We start from the raw sequence: 16,635 nt of genomic DNA on the forward strand, positions 1-16,635 counted from the left end.
TGTCAGAGACGACACAGGATAAAATTGAGGGAATGGGAAGGTACATCAAGTGAGTATGTCATCCAGGGAAAGACAATGATTGGCTTAATCCTTTTTTTTTAACCCACTTTTAGAATCAATTTTACATATATGCTGACAGGAGAACAGCATAATGAAATTGTTTTCATTCAGCTCCTTTATTCACTAGTGAGAGCCACCTGGTAAACTCTGAGCATTTTCAGATGTTTTTTTCCTTCCTGTGAATTGCTCCAACCTCTGTGTTAGTGCTTCCAAGGTTCTGTATCGATCTGGCCCCCTGTTTTCTGTTTCTCGAACTCTTTTATTTTATAACTTTATTTATTTAATTTTGGCTTCGTTGGGTCTTCGTTGTTGCACATGGGCTTTCTCTAGTTGTGGTGAGTGGGGGCTACTCTTTGTTGCAGTGCAGGGGCTACTCTTCGTTGTGGTGCACCGGCTTCACATTGCGGTGGCTTCCCTTGTTGTGGAGCACGGGCATGTGGGCTTCAGTAGTTGTGGCACGCGAGCTCTAGAGCTCAGGCTCAGTATTTGTGGCGCACGGGCTTAGTTGCTCCATGGCATGTGAGATCTTCCTGGACCAGGGCTCGAACCCACGTCCCCTGCATTGGCATGCAGATTCTCAACCACTGAGCCACCAGGGAAGCCCCTCTCTAAAACTTTAATTCTCTCTAACTTTACTTGCCTGATGTCTATAAGGCCCAGTTAGCTCTGCACCACAGTCCCCTTTAAAGACTGCTTGCCCAGAGCTGGAAGAAGCCAGTGTTTCTGAAATAGAGATTTGAGTTGCATGCATATGAGGGTTAACACTGTTGGTGGAGGGGGAGATCACAGCTTAGGATGTTGTGAAAGCAGTGAGGATTCTGGCTAAGAGTTGATTGTTGTCTTAATGATAATGCCAGATGCTGGCCTCTGAATACCTGAGGTCAGAGGGTGGGCTTAAGGAGTGGAGTCATCCTCAGAGTGGCATTTGGCCTGGAGAACATCTGAGAGGCAAGCAGAGAGCAATGGAGCAAGGAGGGCAGGCATGAATATGTTACAGAGCCTCAGCCATAGGTCAGGGCATGTTTTCATTGTGATGATAATGACCGGACATGCCTAGGATCAGGAAATATCTCAGTAGAAAGGTGCCAGGAGACCAGAGGCTTAACCAGAGTATCTTTTAGGAGCAGTGGGATCCTTATTTGGAGATGTAGCCTCTGTTTTCAGAAAGTTTGTTGCATGAGACTCGGTCACATTTGAGAGTGAGGTCTTGCTTCACGTCAGGCGTTTCCTACCGTTGCCTACTTCCTGGCTTGCAGGGCCCTAGGGTGTGCTCTGAAGTTGCCTGGTGACAAGTGACCAATACCCAAGCGTTTCTCAGATACAAGTCACTTCTGCACAGAGGTCTTGCTTTTTGATTTGTCTGTCAAAGGTAGAGTAAAAAAACAAACAAAAACTTTGTATTATATAAGTTTTCAAGCATATAAAAAATATCCTTATGTAATCAATGTTGGATTTCTTTTTGACCGAATTTACTCTAAACTACTGGCAGTATTTTCTAGAACATTTTAAACGAATGTCAAATAAAATTTTTCTTTTTTATTTTCTTTTTTTTTTTAATTAATTAATTTTTTTGGCCACTCCATGCGGCCTGCAGGATCCCAATTTGCTGACCAGGGATCAAACCCATGCCCTTGGCAGTGAAGGTGCAGAGTGCTAACCATTGGGCCACAGGGAATTCCCTGTTCTCTTTCATTTCAACCAGAATGTTGTTGTCTGTTTAAGAAGTTGATAGGTCTTGGATATTTGTAGTGGCTTTATATGGATTTTTGCCCTTTTAAGTTCAGGGAATAAAATAAGTTACCAGTGAACAGTTACTAATAAGGGGAGTGTTAAGCCATGTGCCTTGAGGTTCTGTATGTCAGAAATTTAATTTCACTATCTTGTAGTATCTCCAGACCTGAGATAACTGGGTCTGCCATATCAGACCAGTCTTGGGTAGTGACTTTCCTGCCTGCATAGGAGGCTGGGCATACCGGCATCACAGTGGACAGGCCTCAAGTGTATGCTTAAGTCACCTGTGTGGCAGAAGAGAGTGCCCTTGGCTCTGACAAGCCTTACTTAAGGAGCTGCCTGAGTTCTTGGACTCCTTTGCAGCCGAGATGAGGCTCAGTGAAGCAGATGCTCTTCAGGATTGGAGAAGGTGCGTTTCCTTATGGGTGGGTGAGAGGCTGGGGAGCCCTCTTTCCCCCTCCCTTGCTGTGACCACAGAATGTGAAGCAGAACTCAGTTCCTGACGCCCATTTAGGCCCCTGGATAGTTCCCTGACATCTGCCTACAGTGTGGGTACAGGATCACTCATCTTTGTTGCCACGTCCCACTGTCTTCTCAAGGGGAACCCTGGTTGACATCAGATCACATGAGGTTGGGCACTCTGCAGGGACAAAGCATCTTAATTATATTCTGTATTCTAAAAATGACCCCAAATCTAGAAGGAAAATCACAGTTGTACATATTTGAAACAATGCAGACAACTCACTTTCTTCTGCATGTGCCTATATGAATTTTAGTAGAAAATTTGATAAAATTGATATCAGGTTTTTTTGGGGGGAGCCGCACCATGCGGCATGTGGGATCTTAGTTCCCCAACCAGGGATCGAACCCATGCCCCCTGCAGTGGAAGCGTGGGGTCTTAACCACTGCACCGACAGGGAAGTCCCGTTTGATATCAATTTAAGATTTGGGGCAATTAGCCCTTGAATTAATTAGTGTGAAAGTAGGAATAAATCTAAAATAAGATGCTGTGAAAAATATTGAAACATGAGTTTGAAAAGAGGTTATTCACATTTGGTAAATTTAAGGAAACAAAAGGAATTTCCTCAAATAGCACAGTGAAACTAAATCGCCATTTTCCTATTCTGTTATACTTATAGCCACTTGTTTAATCTGGGTCAAGTACTTTGGAGGAAATTCATCTCTTATTACCATTTTTCTTTGTCTTTCACTGGTAACTCTTAAAATTTAGGGAAGCTTATCATTTGTAAATCAAACTAGGATGCCCTGAAGATCAACCTTGTGTTTTATCCTACTGAAAGATTCAGTATATGACCATGTGGATGAATGAGACATGAAGATCAATTAATTTCTTTACTCTCACTTAAATAAAATTTGTCTTGAATTAGCATGAAAATGGGCTTTTTGCAATTAATTTTAAATAACTGAATACGGAGAACATTTATTTCTTGAGAAGAGACCTAAGGCATTAAGTAGGGCTTGCTTTTTGCAAAATATCAGTAGCATTGTTTCTGCTTCTCTCTCCCAGATCAAGCACTGCGCCTAGCAGAAATTTTACTACCTCTCCAACATCATCAGCAAGTCCCTATTCCTCAGTATCTGCCTCTCCCATTTCAAATGGTGATAGCACTAACACCTCTGGGATGCACAGTTCCGGTGTCAGCAGGGGGTAAGAGCAGGTCCTTTCACTTTGCTTCCTTCCCCGCTGAGTCCTTTCCCAGGCCGTACCTGGACAGCTCCTCTGCTGCTACACTAAGCATAGTGGGATTAGGGCTCCCCATGGGAACATGCTGCATGTGGTTTCTTGCTCCATTTCATACCCACAGTAAATTGTGCCTCCTAGTTCTGATGTACATTGCTTTTCTTCCTGCGAGCTGGTGTTTTCCCCACAGCCTGTCAGTTGGTGGTCATGGAGGTCACTGCATTTGTCTGTGAAGGAATGGGCTGGTTGTCTGGCAGAATAGCTACGCGGGGATGATTGTTGGCTGTGGGAGGACCCTGCCTGTTTCCCCTCCGCATGGCTGTGATCCTTTCTCCGAGTGTTTCAGGAGTACCTGCCATATAGCACAGACAGGGTGGAAGAGGAAGGTCAGGAGAGAGAGAGAGTGCCTGCACACTCAGGCACAGTCAAGACTGAGTGTGGCCTCGTGGGTGGCGGCAGGTGCAAGCTTTGATCTTGGTAACCAGTGTTCTTCCCCGAAGTCACCTGGCAGTTAGCCTTCTGGAGGGATACAAAATTAGCATTTACCAAAGCTGAGAGCAGAGGATTCAAACAGCATTTCTCCCCTTAAGGATGTGCTCACCACCCGTTGTCATGTCAAATCAAAACAGGGGGTTGGGGGGGCTGGAGGGCTGGGGAGGGGAGTAAAGAGACCTTGTCTCACGGGGTTATTATCAAGTGAGAATTCTAGAGGCCCCGACGGAGCCCCAAAAGGCATCCTGAGGGCATGTGAACAGCACTCACTTTTATTGCTGATGTGGGTTATGTTTTCCAGTGGATCTGGCTTCTCTGCTTCGTATAATTGTCAGGAGTCCCCATCAACTCACGTACAACCTGGGCTCTGTGGACTTGGAAACCTGGGAAACACCTGCTTCATGAACTCCGCCTTGCAGGTAGAGGGCAGAGCTGCCATCTCAATAACACTGTGTCTTCACAGTACTTGAGGCTCAGGTGGGAGTGGCCTCTAAGGTGTTGGGAGGATCTTCTCCCAGGGGTCCCTAACGACCCTTTGTTAGTACTTCAGGGATCCCTGCCAAGGCACGTCCCACTGGGTAGTACAGAATGGCCTCATCAGTGTTCCTGGCCTCAAAATGTCTTCTTAATCAGTTCTAGGTTTGATTTTACAGTAAAAGTATGTTGAATTTTGTTGACCATTGGGGAATGATCTCAGAAAGTACTGGAATACTTGCCTGGTTGGTCTCTAATGGGATGAGAACTCACAGCAGCTGGTACTAAGCCAAATTATTCCTGCTTGAAGTTGACCATCTTTTCACCAGTGAGCCATCTCACCTCATGCCCCTGCTTGGAGAAAATCCTAAAATCCTCCCTTTGAAACCTCATTTATTCATCCATCAAATATTTTTTGGGCACATACTATGTGATGGTACTGTTTTGGGCATGGGCTGGGGTTAGGGTCCAACTACAAAGTTAGGAGGGCACAGTCCTTAGTACTGCCTTCACTTCTGACACCAGCTGCAAATTTGGGGCTCCCTACACCCTCGGTTTTGTTAATTTGCTAGAAAGACTTGTAGACTCACTTAAAAGTAATTATACTCACAGTTATGGTATGTTATAGGGAAAGGATACAGATTTAACATTAGGCAAGGTGAAGAAGGGAGTAGGGCAGAGTCTAGGAGGGTTCTCAGTGCAGAGCTTCTGTTGCCCTCTTCCAGTGGAGTCAGGATGCTTTACTTTCCTGGCATTGATGTGTAACAGTAGGCATGGAGCATTGCCAGGTATGAAAACTCACTTGAGTTTTGGTGTCCAGAATTTTTATTGGGGCATTATTATATGGCATGACTGATTGGTTGCCCAGTGGTTAAAGAGAAAATTCTTGTGAATTGGTGAATGTATTCAAAGATTTAAGGCAGAAATACCAATCATGCCTATCTTCTTTCAGCACCCCAAATCATTTTACAAGGCAGGATACTCTGATACCAAAATATGACAAGGAATTTCTAAAGAAAATTTTAGACTATCGTATCTCATAACTGTAGACACAAATAATGTAGATAAAATTTTAGCAAATCAAGATCAATGATATCTAAATAAAAGTGGTAACACATAACAAGTAGGTGTGGTTTGTGCTAGGAAAACCAGGTTGGTTTAACACCTGAAAAATTAATCAGTCTTTTAACACAGTAACAGAATGAAGGAGAAAATAATGTGATCATCTCTATAGATGTAGGAAAACTCATTTGATAGAATCCAATACCCACCTTCATTTTTTAATTTAAGGAGTTAAAATTAGTATACACAGGTACAATATTATTTATTGTTTTTTCTAATTATCCTGATTTTCCCCACCCAGAGTGTTTTGGCTCTAGTAAAGCATTTTGCCTTCGGCTTACTTATATTTTGTCTTCTCATGAAATAGTGGAATGTCGCAGTCACTTCCAATGAAAAAAAATATCATCTTAAAATTATTATCTTCCACTGAATAGAAAATTACTGTGTGTCAGGCATTTGGGATATACAGCTTTTGCCCTCAGAGAGCTTGTCTCAGAAACAATTCTTAGGCAGTAAGTGTGAGCTCCCTCCAAAACAGTGTCCCTGAGAGGCTAGTCACAATGTGGCCACCAGCCGCTGGGAGGCTGTGCCTTACTGTTATGAGCCCTTCAGAGAATCTGCTGAGCACTTCATTTTGTTGGCGTGACCCTCACTGGTCGTTTAGAACTGGGTTTATCTTGTGTCTCTGTGTGCTCTCCAGAAGTGGTGTAAGCTGTGATCGTGTTCTCTTTCAGTGCTTAAGCAACACTGCACCACTGACCGACTACTTTCTCAAAGATGAGTATGAGGCTGAAATCAACAGGGACAACCCTCTGGGAATGAAAGGGGAAATTGCAGAGGCCTATGCAGAGCTCATTAAGCAGATGTGGTCTGGAAGGGATGCTCACGTGGCACCTCGCACGTTCAAAGTAGGTTGACGTATATACTTCCTTTTTCCTATTTTGGGGAGAGTGGTTTTGTGTTGTAATGAAGCATTCCTTTACTGCATTTTGGGATTAAGATGGGCTCCGAGACTAAAAGCACTACATGATCAGATCCTTCTTTTCTGTTCAGTCATTTAGCACACACTTAAGTGACTCAGCCCCCACCTCTGGGCCGAGGATACTTCAGATAATCATTTGTATTGTAAGCTGCTTGTTCAGAATGCTGTATTCTACAGTGGCATTCTTTTTTTTTTTTCTTTAAGTTTTTTTGATGTGGACCATGTTTAAAGTCTACTGAATTTGTTACAATATTGCTTCTGTTTTATGTTTTGGTTTTTTGGCTGCGAGGCATGTGGGATCTTAGCTCCCTGACCAGGATCGAACCCACACCGCCTACACTGGAAGGTGAAGTCTTAACCACTGGAGCATCAGGGAAGTCCCTACAGTGGCATTCTTTAAATGGTTGACACCCTAAGCCAGACCATAAAAATTCAGTCAAATTTCCAGTATCATCTGAAGGGTGCTCCCAGGTTCCCTGAGGCTGGAACGTATACCAACTGTGGTTTGAGTTGGGTCCCCTAAGTTAGGAATTGGGCTGACATTGTCGGATGTTGGTATGAGGGACAGTTCTCACTTGGGTCCCTCAGCTAGGAAGATGGGAAGATGGGTGAACTGCATTGGGCACTTGGAGCACCTCAACCTTCCATTGCCCTGAATGTTTTTCGCTGCTGAGGGGGAAGTGCCTTGCCTCCATGTGTTGAAATCTGGAAATCCTGTTTGGTTCAAGGAGCCTTCATGAAGCATCTGATTCACAGATGAAAAAAAATATAGCACCTAAGCTCAATGAGAAAATTAAAATCTTAGATTGTTTATTGAAATTGAATACAAATTCTTTTCATTCCCATGGGCACATTAATCCCTGGGAAATATATGCAAATTACTATTCCCAGAGTTTCTGTTTCTGAAGGTCTAGGGTGGGGCCTGAGAAGGTGCATTTCTGTCAAGCTCTCAGATGATGCTAATGCCACTAGTTGGGCACTGCACTCTGAGGATCAGTAGTGTAGAGCAATACAAGGCAGACACTTACTTAGGGCTAGGAGGGCTCTTATGTACAGTGCTCTTATTTAGGGCTAGGAGGATTCCTCTGGCTGATGCAGGTACCATTTGTAAACTTCTTAGGGAGACTCTGAACCAAAGAAGGTGGTTGGAGAGGGATTCGTGTCTGTACTTAGGAGATGTGGCTACTGAGGGAGTCACTCTTTACTCCTCTCTTAGGGTAGTGGCTCGGGTTCCAAGTCTGTAGTTGTCCTGGATTTCAGATCTTAGCCCTCTTCTCTCTGGTAGGAACTGCTGACCTTTAGGCCCTTGAGGAGTTAATCAGGCTACCTGGAGCAAGGGTGTTCTCCCTTACGGTACCAGCAGACTGCAAATTTATTTATTTATTTATTTAAAAAATAAATTTATTTAGTTATTTTACTTATTTTTGGCTGTGTTGAGTCTTCGTTGCTGCACGCGGGCTTTCTCTAGTTGTGGCGAGCGGGGGCTACTCTTCCTTGTGGTGCGTGGGCTTATTGCTGTGGCTTCTCTTGTTGCAGAGCATGGGCTCTAGGCGCACGGGCTTCAGTAGTTGTGGCACATGTGCTCAGTAGTTGTGGCTCTCGGGCTCTAGAGCACAGGCTCAGGAGTTGTGGCGCACGGGCTTAGTTGCTCTGCGGCATGTGGGATCTGCCTGGACAAGGGCTCGAAGCCCTGTCTCCTGCATTGGCAGGTGGATTCTTAACCACTGTGCCACCAGGGAAGCCCAAAGTTATTTTTGATGACAATTTCCTATCTGACTTCACTGGTTCTTTATAACTTACGCCTTCTGATGTGGTTGCTTTTGTTGTAGACTCAGGTGGGACGTTTTGCCCCTCAGTTTTCTGGCTACCAACAACAAGACTCTCAGGAGCTGTTAGCCTTTCTTCTAGATGGATTGCACGAAGATCTGAACCGAGTGAAGAAAAAACCGTACCTGGAGCTGAGGGATGCCAATGGGCGGCCAGATGCGGTATGATATTGAAGACTTTTGAAGAAAAGTATTCCAAAGAAGCTGCCTCCTATTGGGAGGTGCAAGGGCATTCTTCTGGTCATGGAGTATTGGTGCCAGGGCTCTGGTTGCCTCTCGCTGTTGTTTGTGACGTGGACATGAGGTCTAATATGGAAATGTGTTGCACGTTACAAAGGGGCTAACTCTAGTTACCCCTGATGCTCCCTCTTGGGCTTCTTCAAGTTCGAGTCAGTTTGTTTAGTATAATTACATTGGTGAACCAGAGACTAGGGCACCCTGAAAACTGTAAAGTGCCTGTAGTGTGGACCCTTGGGATTATTGAAATCCATTAAAATCCATCCATGATGATTAAAATAGTTTTTATTAATGTTATTAGGGCACTTACATTTTTTTGCCTTGATTTTCAGATCTATGAAGAGGGAATTTAGTATTTAAGCTACCTATCACATTGGGATGATCAATATGAATACTTCAAAGTAGCATGCACATCTTAAAGGAAAAACCATGAGCTAGCTGAACGATAGCATAAATTAAAAGCTCACTGAAGGGACTTTGGATCATTGGAAGCCCTATAGGAGGCAGTCCTTCCCTGGTCAGGTCCATGTGTCCACAGTGCTCTCAGTTTGTCTCTGTCCCGTAGATCCTGCATCAGCACTTTGTTAAGTGTAGGATTGGGCATGGAGCTGGCATGTGGAATGAGTTTGGTATGCTAAGAGCAGTCCTGGCCCTCACTGGCCTGGACCAAGTTCTTGGCTGCACAGACTGCCTCACAGTCTATTTCAGATTTTGCTGTGAATCATTCTAGATGCAGAGGCTAAGAACTGGGGGATGTTGAGAATGTCTTACTTATCCCCTTTGCTTTCTTCCAGGTTGTGGCAAAGGAAGCCTGGGAGAATCATAGGTTGAGGAATGACTCTGTGATTGTGGACACGTTCCATGGCCTCTTCAAATCTACCTTGGTTTGCCCAGAATGTGCTAAGGTTTCTGTGACCTTTGATCCATTTTGCTATCTAACTCTCCCACTGCCCTTGAAGAAAGATCGAGTTATGGAGATCTTCCTGGTTCCCGCTGACCCTCGCTGCAGACCTACCCAGGTAAGAGAAATCGGCACCCTCATGGTACCCCTCGTTGTGAGTGGCTATCAGACCCAGAGTGGGGCTGCTTCCATCTGTTGCAGCAGCAGCTCCATCAGCTGCCTCTGAAACCCCTTGGCACTTGCCTTGAGTGTGTGCCCTTGTCCTCCCTCAGATCTTTGTGTAATCCCATGTCATTCAGGCATATTGTGAAGGTTTTCTGGACTTCTCTGTCACCTTTTCCCCTATGCTCCATTCATTTGACTAAAGGAACCTGGCTGATCTGCTAAGAGATCCTTGAATCTGAATGTTAGGGGACTAGAAACAGTACTTCCTTTGGTTATGTTCACCCCTAAATCAGCTAGGAGAGCCTTGCCAGAACAAAAGACCAAATGAAAGGTGTGACAGGCCGGTCTTAGTGTCCAGCCCTGCTGATGGCTCACTGCATGCTTCTTCTGGCTTTATGACAAGGACTGGTTGGCAGTTTGTATAATTATAACATTTCTTTAAAGGAAGTAGTGAATGGCTCTGAAAAGTTAAGAAAAAAATAAAGCAATGTGTAGGAGGGAAAGAGATGGTCCAGCTTCTGTGGTGCTACCTGAATAGAGAGGCAGGTGTTGATGCAGACGACTTGCCTATTTGCTCAGCTGGCCACCCATCTGGGCCCTGAGCTCACCACACACTGTTTCTGGTGGGGCACTTCTGCCCTCCATGATGCCTGCTCCTCCCAACTCATCTCCCACCCTTTCCAGAGCACCCTTGTCACCTCTCCCATCTCTCCTTTGCAGTACCGTGTGATTGTGCCGCTGATGGGGGCTGTGTCTGACCTGTGTGAGGCTCTCTCCAGGCTGTCTGGCATTGCTGTGGAAAACGTAAGGCGAGCTGTTCAGTGGCATTAAGCCTATTGGGGGCAGTTCATAGTCCTTTGGAGTTAAGTTTCAACCTTGTAGCCACTTTTGTGGGGTAGGTCTTATCAGCCAGCACACATGTGTTTATATCTGAATGCCTCAGACCTCCTGGCCCTTGTTCATTTTGCACACTGTGCCTGAGACTGTCCCTTCCAGCCCTGGGAACACTGTCTTTCCTCCACTGAGGACACACTAGCTATGGTCAGAGGGCCAGGACTGGGGATTTGCTCTCACTTTGCCTCCCCTTCCTACCTGACCTCATCTGTAATGTGAGAAGCTGGAAGTTCTTTCCTGTCCCAAACTCTGTAAGTCTGTGGAGTGACTTGATAGAAATCTTTATTTAAAAATAATTGCTGGGACTTCCCTGGTGGCACAGTGGTTAAGAATCCACCTGCCAATGCAGGGGACACGGATTCAATCCCTGGTCCAGGAAGATCCCACATGCCGCGGAGCAGCTAAGCCTGTGTGCCACAACTACTGAGCCTTCGCTCCAGAGCCGGCGAGCCACAACTACAGAGCCCGCGTGCCACTACTGAAGCCCGCACCTAGAGCTGGTGCTCCACAACAAGAGAAGCACGTGCACCACAACGAAGAGTAGCCCCCGCTCGCCACAACTAGAGAAAGCCCACACGCAGCAACGAATCCCCAACGCAGTCAATAAATAAATAAATTTATTTAAAAATAAAAATAAAATAGAAAAATAAAAACAATTGCTCACGCTGGCCTTTCTGCTGAGCGTGGCGCTGTGTGAAGGTGGGGAAAGTGAAGACCTCTTGCTGCCCGAGGATCCATCCTCCTGGATGCCCCCAGCCCCTCCCTTGTCCCAGCCCTGGTCAGTGCCCTTCTCCTCCCCACTTCCCTTGCACCCCTGCTGGTTTCAGGTGGTAGGTCTTGGTGGTTGGGGTTTGGTCTTTTCTGCTATGTGCTGAGGATGGCTTGGGGAATTCCGGCCCCAGGGAACACCCCAGAGGATTCTGGATTACTGCTGGTCTCTGGTCAGCACTCACTCCCCACCATTCCTGCCACTGGAAGGCAAATCCTGTCATAAACCTTGGGACAGATACAACATGTTTTCTGGTGGCGACAGCCATGCTGCTCCCCTTTGGCCCTTGGCCCCTGAGCTCTGGGGCTGGTTGCATCGTGATCTCTCAGGGGGCAGCACTTACATTTTCATTTGTGCCTGGGTTATTAAGTAGGTGTACTCTTTTTTTAAAAATATTTATTTCTTTGGCTGCGCCGGGTCTTAGTTGCAGCACGCGGGATCTTCGTCGCAGCACGCAGCATCCTTTTAGTTGCGGCATGTGGGATCTTTAGTTGGGGCATGTGGTGGGTGTACTCTTATCCATCCTGTAATCTTTCTGTTACTGTTGATTCTTAGATGGTGGTCACAGATGTGTATAATCACCGGTTCCACAAAATTTTCCAAATGGATGAAGGTTTAAACCACATCATGCCTCGGGATGACATTTTCGTGTGAGTACTCAGTGGTTTCTGCTGCAGGGTCAAAGGAAACATTCTAGAGGCTTTGCCAGTGTCTGTCAGTGTCTCCAGAGCAGAAGATCTGGCAGTTGGTGCTCATGTGGATTTGCCCCAACCCCTGGGTGCAAGAGGTGGATGTTCAGGGAATTTTGGGTAGCCATCAGTGCTAAGCGCCTACTGGCACTTCAGAGCTAGACATTCCAGATAACTCTCCTCAGCATGAACAAGGCTTTTGTCAACAGTTGCTACCTGTTAAGAAGGCCTGTTCAGTGGTTCTGCAGATGGTCCTGCTATCAGAAATGCTTTTCTCAAGAAGAGTCACAGCTTTGTGAGGGGCCACGGGAAGACAGGAGAAGGGACTCAGTACAGGGAGGGTCTCGTCCTTTCTCCCAGCCACAGGTAGTGGCGTCTCAGGCAGGTTCCATCCCAGATGACAGGGAAGGTTGATTTAAGCAGCCTTTTCCAGCGCTAACATCTGCAAGCTCTGAGACTCGGTTTTCTCATCCCTGTGGGGACAGTACACTCCAACTGCAGCTTGTCTCCTCGGCCCCTCCCAAATCCTCTTGCTTCAAGGCTGCTTTGTGTGATTGTGTGTGTGTCCCTCTTCCAGGTTGGGGTAGGGTGGGGGGGGGGTGGAGTGTGAGCTTGCCTGAGCTCCCAGCAGCCTCTTGCTCAGGGAGGCTTGCGTGTGGAGCACACCCATGTTGTCCCTCCCTCATTCCCTCTCAGCCAGAAACTTGCCTCTGCCGAGAAAGGTTTTTAGGATTTTGTTTTGGTTTTTGGTTTTGGCTGAGGAATGCAGTACACAAAGGAGGCATTTCCTTCCCTTTACATTTTTGTGGCCAATGACTTCTAGGTCACTCTAAAAGGAAGAATTCTTAACCACACCCAAGATCCTAGTTCTGTTCACACTTGCATAGGCTGCCTCCCCACTCTCAGCCATGTTCCCTTACTTTACTAATGGAGGGTGCCAAGGCATATGCTGGGCCACAGGGCTGGGACTGTCCACTTCATACCCCAAGACCTTAACACAGTCTCCCTCACTTCTGGAAACTAGTGCTCGCAGATACCTGCGCTGAGAAGACCTGGGACATCACCTTGTGGGGAGGTTGGCAAACCACCAACGGAGGATTCTTCAGAGGGCTTGAGGGCCAGCCAGTTGGAAAGCAAATTGTTTTATGATGAATTGATAATTGTCTTATGAAAACACAATTGTAGCATCTAATACTTTTTGAGCATGTGACGTACTGTGCTACTGAGTTACTTAATCCTCACCACTACACTGGAAGGTGGGTGATCCCATTGTCCACTGGATAGACAGACTTAGAAATTAAGGCACTTGACCTGGTTACAGCAGCCAGAAAGTGACAATGATGGATCTGGAACCTGGGCGAGCCTCACTCCAAGGCTTGGTTCTTGACCATTATGCTGGACACCAGGGTCCTTACCCTAGAGCATACCTTGGACGTTTTTGTGAGTTTTTCTTTGAACTCTTTCTGCATATACTATAGTCAGGACTGTTTGCCAGCCATGTGGGGAGAGAGAGAGAGAGAGAGAGAGAGAGAGAGCTGAGAGAGAGAGAGAGAGAGAGAGAGAGTGAGAGAGTGTGTGTGTGTGTGTGTGTGTGTGTGTGTGTGTGTGTGTGTGTTTATAGTTTTCAAAAATTGAATCAGTAAGTTTGTGTCTCCCCCTATAGGAAGAGGGAAAGACTACAGTCGGTTGCCAGCAATTTTGGTAACATCTGTTCCGGGATAAAACATCTATAAATCTCCTCAATCCCATGTATTTACTAAGTAAGACACATTTTTCAAAATCATTGATTTGTATTTAGCAGTTTCTTTGGTTATCTCTGATTTTTAAAAAAAATTTAATATTCTTTTATTTCAATGTTTTTGAAGAAAGATGGCAAACAGTTCTATAAATTTGCTTCCTCATTTGAAATAAAGAGTCTTTGGCTTATATTCTAGGTATACGTCGCTGTACAGTATTTGGTTTTACTAAAGGGCAGGGCATTGAGAATGCCTTTTTCTAAAAGTTAAGCTCCTTGATGGGTGACCAAAGGTGAACTTAGTGGCTGGGCCCCCCCTGTGTGCCTTTGTGTCTGAAGTGATGGTCTGGATGATAGGTGTCATCTGTGTTGAGTCCCAATTGAAGGACCACAGAGTTTGAGGCCATGGTTGGGGGAAGGAGGATCACATTAGCCCCAGGTCCTGGGTTGTGTAGGTTCACCTTGTGTTAACAGTTGACTCTCTTTGGGATTCTACCCATCCTCTAGCATCGTCTTGGAAATGGTTTTTCCACCTTTTGTACTGAAGTGTGCTCTGTCCTAGTAACCGTAGTCCTGGCCACCATGTAGCTGCAGCTCAGATCTCTGTCTCTCACAGAGACCTGCCGCTGAAGTTGCTCTCTTGTGTGATTGACACAGGTACGAGGTCTGCAGCACTTCCACAGACGGCTCTGAATGTGTCACGCTTCCAGTGTACTTCAGGGAAAGGAAATCCAGGCCGTCGAGCACTTCCACTGGGGCAGTGCTATATGGGCAGCCACTGCTGGTTTCTGTCCCCAAGTACAAGCTCACCCTCGAGTCTTTGTACCAGGCTGTTTGTGAGCGTATCAGGTTGGTGGTAGGAATGTGATTTGCTTGTTATCTAAAATAAGATAGGGCCTAGTAAGAGTGACTGCCCCCTGCAGAGTGCCAGTGTTGACCCCGTGTGCTCACTTCTGTTAGAAATGTAGTTGTGTCGGCCCCTGGGAGGGCCAGAGCAGGTGCTATTGGGACAGAACATCTGGCACATCTGAAGCACCATGACAGTGAACACCTAAGCCTCTTCTAGTTCCTGGAATCATGTCTTCACACCTGTCAGTCACCTGCTTGAGGGAGTATAGTGCTTTAATGGCATTTTGTATTTGAATGTAATTTCTGAACTACTACACTATCATTCTGAACCTGATAATTAACATTACTGGGAAATATTTTTTTAAATGATGGTGCCACGCATCGTTTATCAGAGATTTGAAACAGACTTTCTCAGAGTCTGTTCAGTGCCCTGGTAGTTAAACTTCTTATCTCATAGGTTCCTCTCAATTTCTTGAAGTGTTAAGCCATCACATGAATTTTAAGGCCCTTTTATTTACGTAAATTGCTTTGTGAATAGCTGAATATATAAATTAGGAACTACTTCACGCTGAGTAGTGGAGAAAAATAGGTAAAGGATACAACTAACAAACAATTTCTTTCTTCTTTTCAAGCCGCTATATAAAACAACCTTTGCCTGATGAGTCTGGCAGCTCGCCCTTGGAGCTGGGGTCCTGCAATGGCTCCAGGGGCAGCTGTGAAGGTGAGCGTACGCCACACCGTGGGGCTGTCACTGACCAAATCCCTCCCAACTTCCCTCTTCTTCCAAAGGTGTTGTATACATGGGTGAGGGAGGCTCTGAGGCGGGGTTGGGGGCTCTGCCTAGAGAGCAGACCTGGAAGCCCTGTCTGCACCACTTCACTCTGCCAGAGCCCATTGTCCAACTTTGACACCTCGTGTAATCTTAGGCGTGGAAGCTGGGTTTCACCTCAGGGAGACTAAGCATAATAGGACTGAGTGACTTGCCCAAGGTCATGTAGCAGAGTCAGGATTTGATTCTGACCCGTTGGGATTGCTGAGTACACTTGGCTGCCTTCACAACCTGGCTTGTGTCTGTAGAGCTTTTGTCTTGGCCCTTACCCATCACCGTGGTCCAGCAGCCGCCCCTGGGGAGGACAGATGTCCTGCCCAGCCAGTCAGAAGGCAGAGACAGGTTCTCTTGGCCTTTCTTTCTTTCTACCCAGGAAGCCACAGGTGGTAGCTGGCTCTGGACAGCTCCTGATGTCGGAGTGAGGAGCCACAGTTGGAAAAGCAGTAGGATAGACTTGTTGCAAGAAACCCAGAGCCCTCACCATCCTTCTGTGGCCTAGTGCTCACAAGCCCATCTGTGACCATGGAGCTGTGTCTAACGTGCACTGTGGCTGTCATCCTTCTTTTGGGGGCCTGCGTGACTGACTAGGTGGCTTTATTCCTATAAAACCAGAACTATCCTCCAGTTCTTACGCTTTGTGAATAGCTGAATATATATTCCCAGTTGAAAATTCAAATGCCCAGATTTCTGCAAGACATGCCTGGTCCTGGAAAGTGAAAATTGACATTAAAAATAATGACCAGGGGCTTCCCTGGTGGCGCAGTGGTTGAGAGTCTGCCTGCCGATGCAGGGGACACGGGTTCGTGCCCTGGTCCGGGAAGATCCCACATTCCGCGAGCGGCTAGGCCCATGAGCCATGGCCTCTGAGCCTGCGCATCCGGAGCCTGTGCTCCGCAACAGGAGAGGCCACAACACTGAGAGGCCCGCGTACCTCAAAAAAATAAAAAAATAAAAAAATAATGACCAGAAGGCTCTGTCCTGAAGGGATATTCCAAATTGTTGGTATTTTAGGTTGAGTATTTATTATAGTTGTACTCCTGTTCTTGCCCAGAATATCACGTTCTCCTCCCACGAGGGATGAACAGGAGTGTATTTTGTGCACAGTTCCCACAAGCAGACATGTTGGAGCTGTAATGGTAGTCTCTGAGCAGACCTTGGGTGACCTGTGGGTTCTTAGTGCTCTGGAACTTGAGGCACTGCGATTCCCAGCTTGAGGTGTGGGGCAGACCTCAAAAAGT

General features: G+C 46.2%; 1 protein-coding gene across 8 annotated transcripts in view; it reads left to right on the forward strand.

The window, feature by feature from the left end:
- The window catches only part of USP4 (ubiquitin specific peptidase 4), a 49,699-nt gene that overhangs the window by 22,798 nt on the left and 10,266 nt on the right, over positions 1-16,635 (forward strand). For 2 of the 8 annotated variants that reach the window (XM_060307375.1, XM_060307377.2), the window contains 10 exons: positions 3,320-3,460; positions 4,287-4,404; positions 6,256-6,429; positions 6,575-6,646; positions 8,333-8,491; positions 9,361-9,585; positions 10,353-10,436; positions 11,851-11,945; positions 14,377-14,568; positions 15,201-15,289. In XM_060307375.1, the coding sequence (XP_060163358.1) occupies positions 3,320-3,460; positions 4,287-4,404; positions 6,256-6,429; positions 6,575-6,646; positions 8,333-8,491; positions 9,361-9,585; positions 10,353-10,436; positions 11,851-11,945; positions 14,377-14,568; positions 15,201-15,289 (1,349 nt within the window). Of the gene's footprint in view, positions 1-1,675; positions 2,201-3,319; positions 3,461-4,286; positions 4,405-6,255; positions 6,430-6,574; positions 6,647-8,332; positions 8,492-9,360; positions 9,586-10,352; positions 10,437-11,850; positions 11,946-13,647; positions 13,755-14,376; positions 14,569-15,200; positions 15,290-16,635 lie in introns of those variants that run through there. The other 6 variants (XM_060307378.2, XM_030867087.2, XM_060307376.1 and 3 more) reach the window with 6 other exon arrangements.

This window comes from Globicephala melas, chromosome 11 (assembly GCF_963455315.2).
Source record: "Globicephala melas chromosome 11, mGloMel1.2, whole genome shotgun sequence".
In the NCBI taxonomy this organism is placed as follows: domain Eukaryota; kingdom Metazoa; phylum Chordata; class Mammalia; order Artiodactyla; family Delphinidae; genus Globicephala; species Globicephala melas.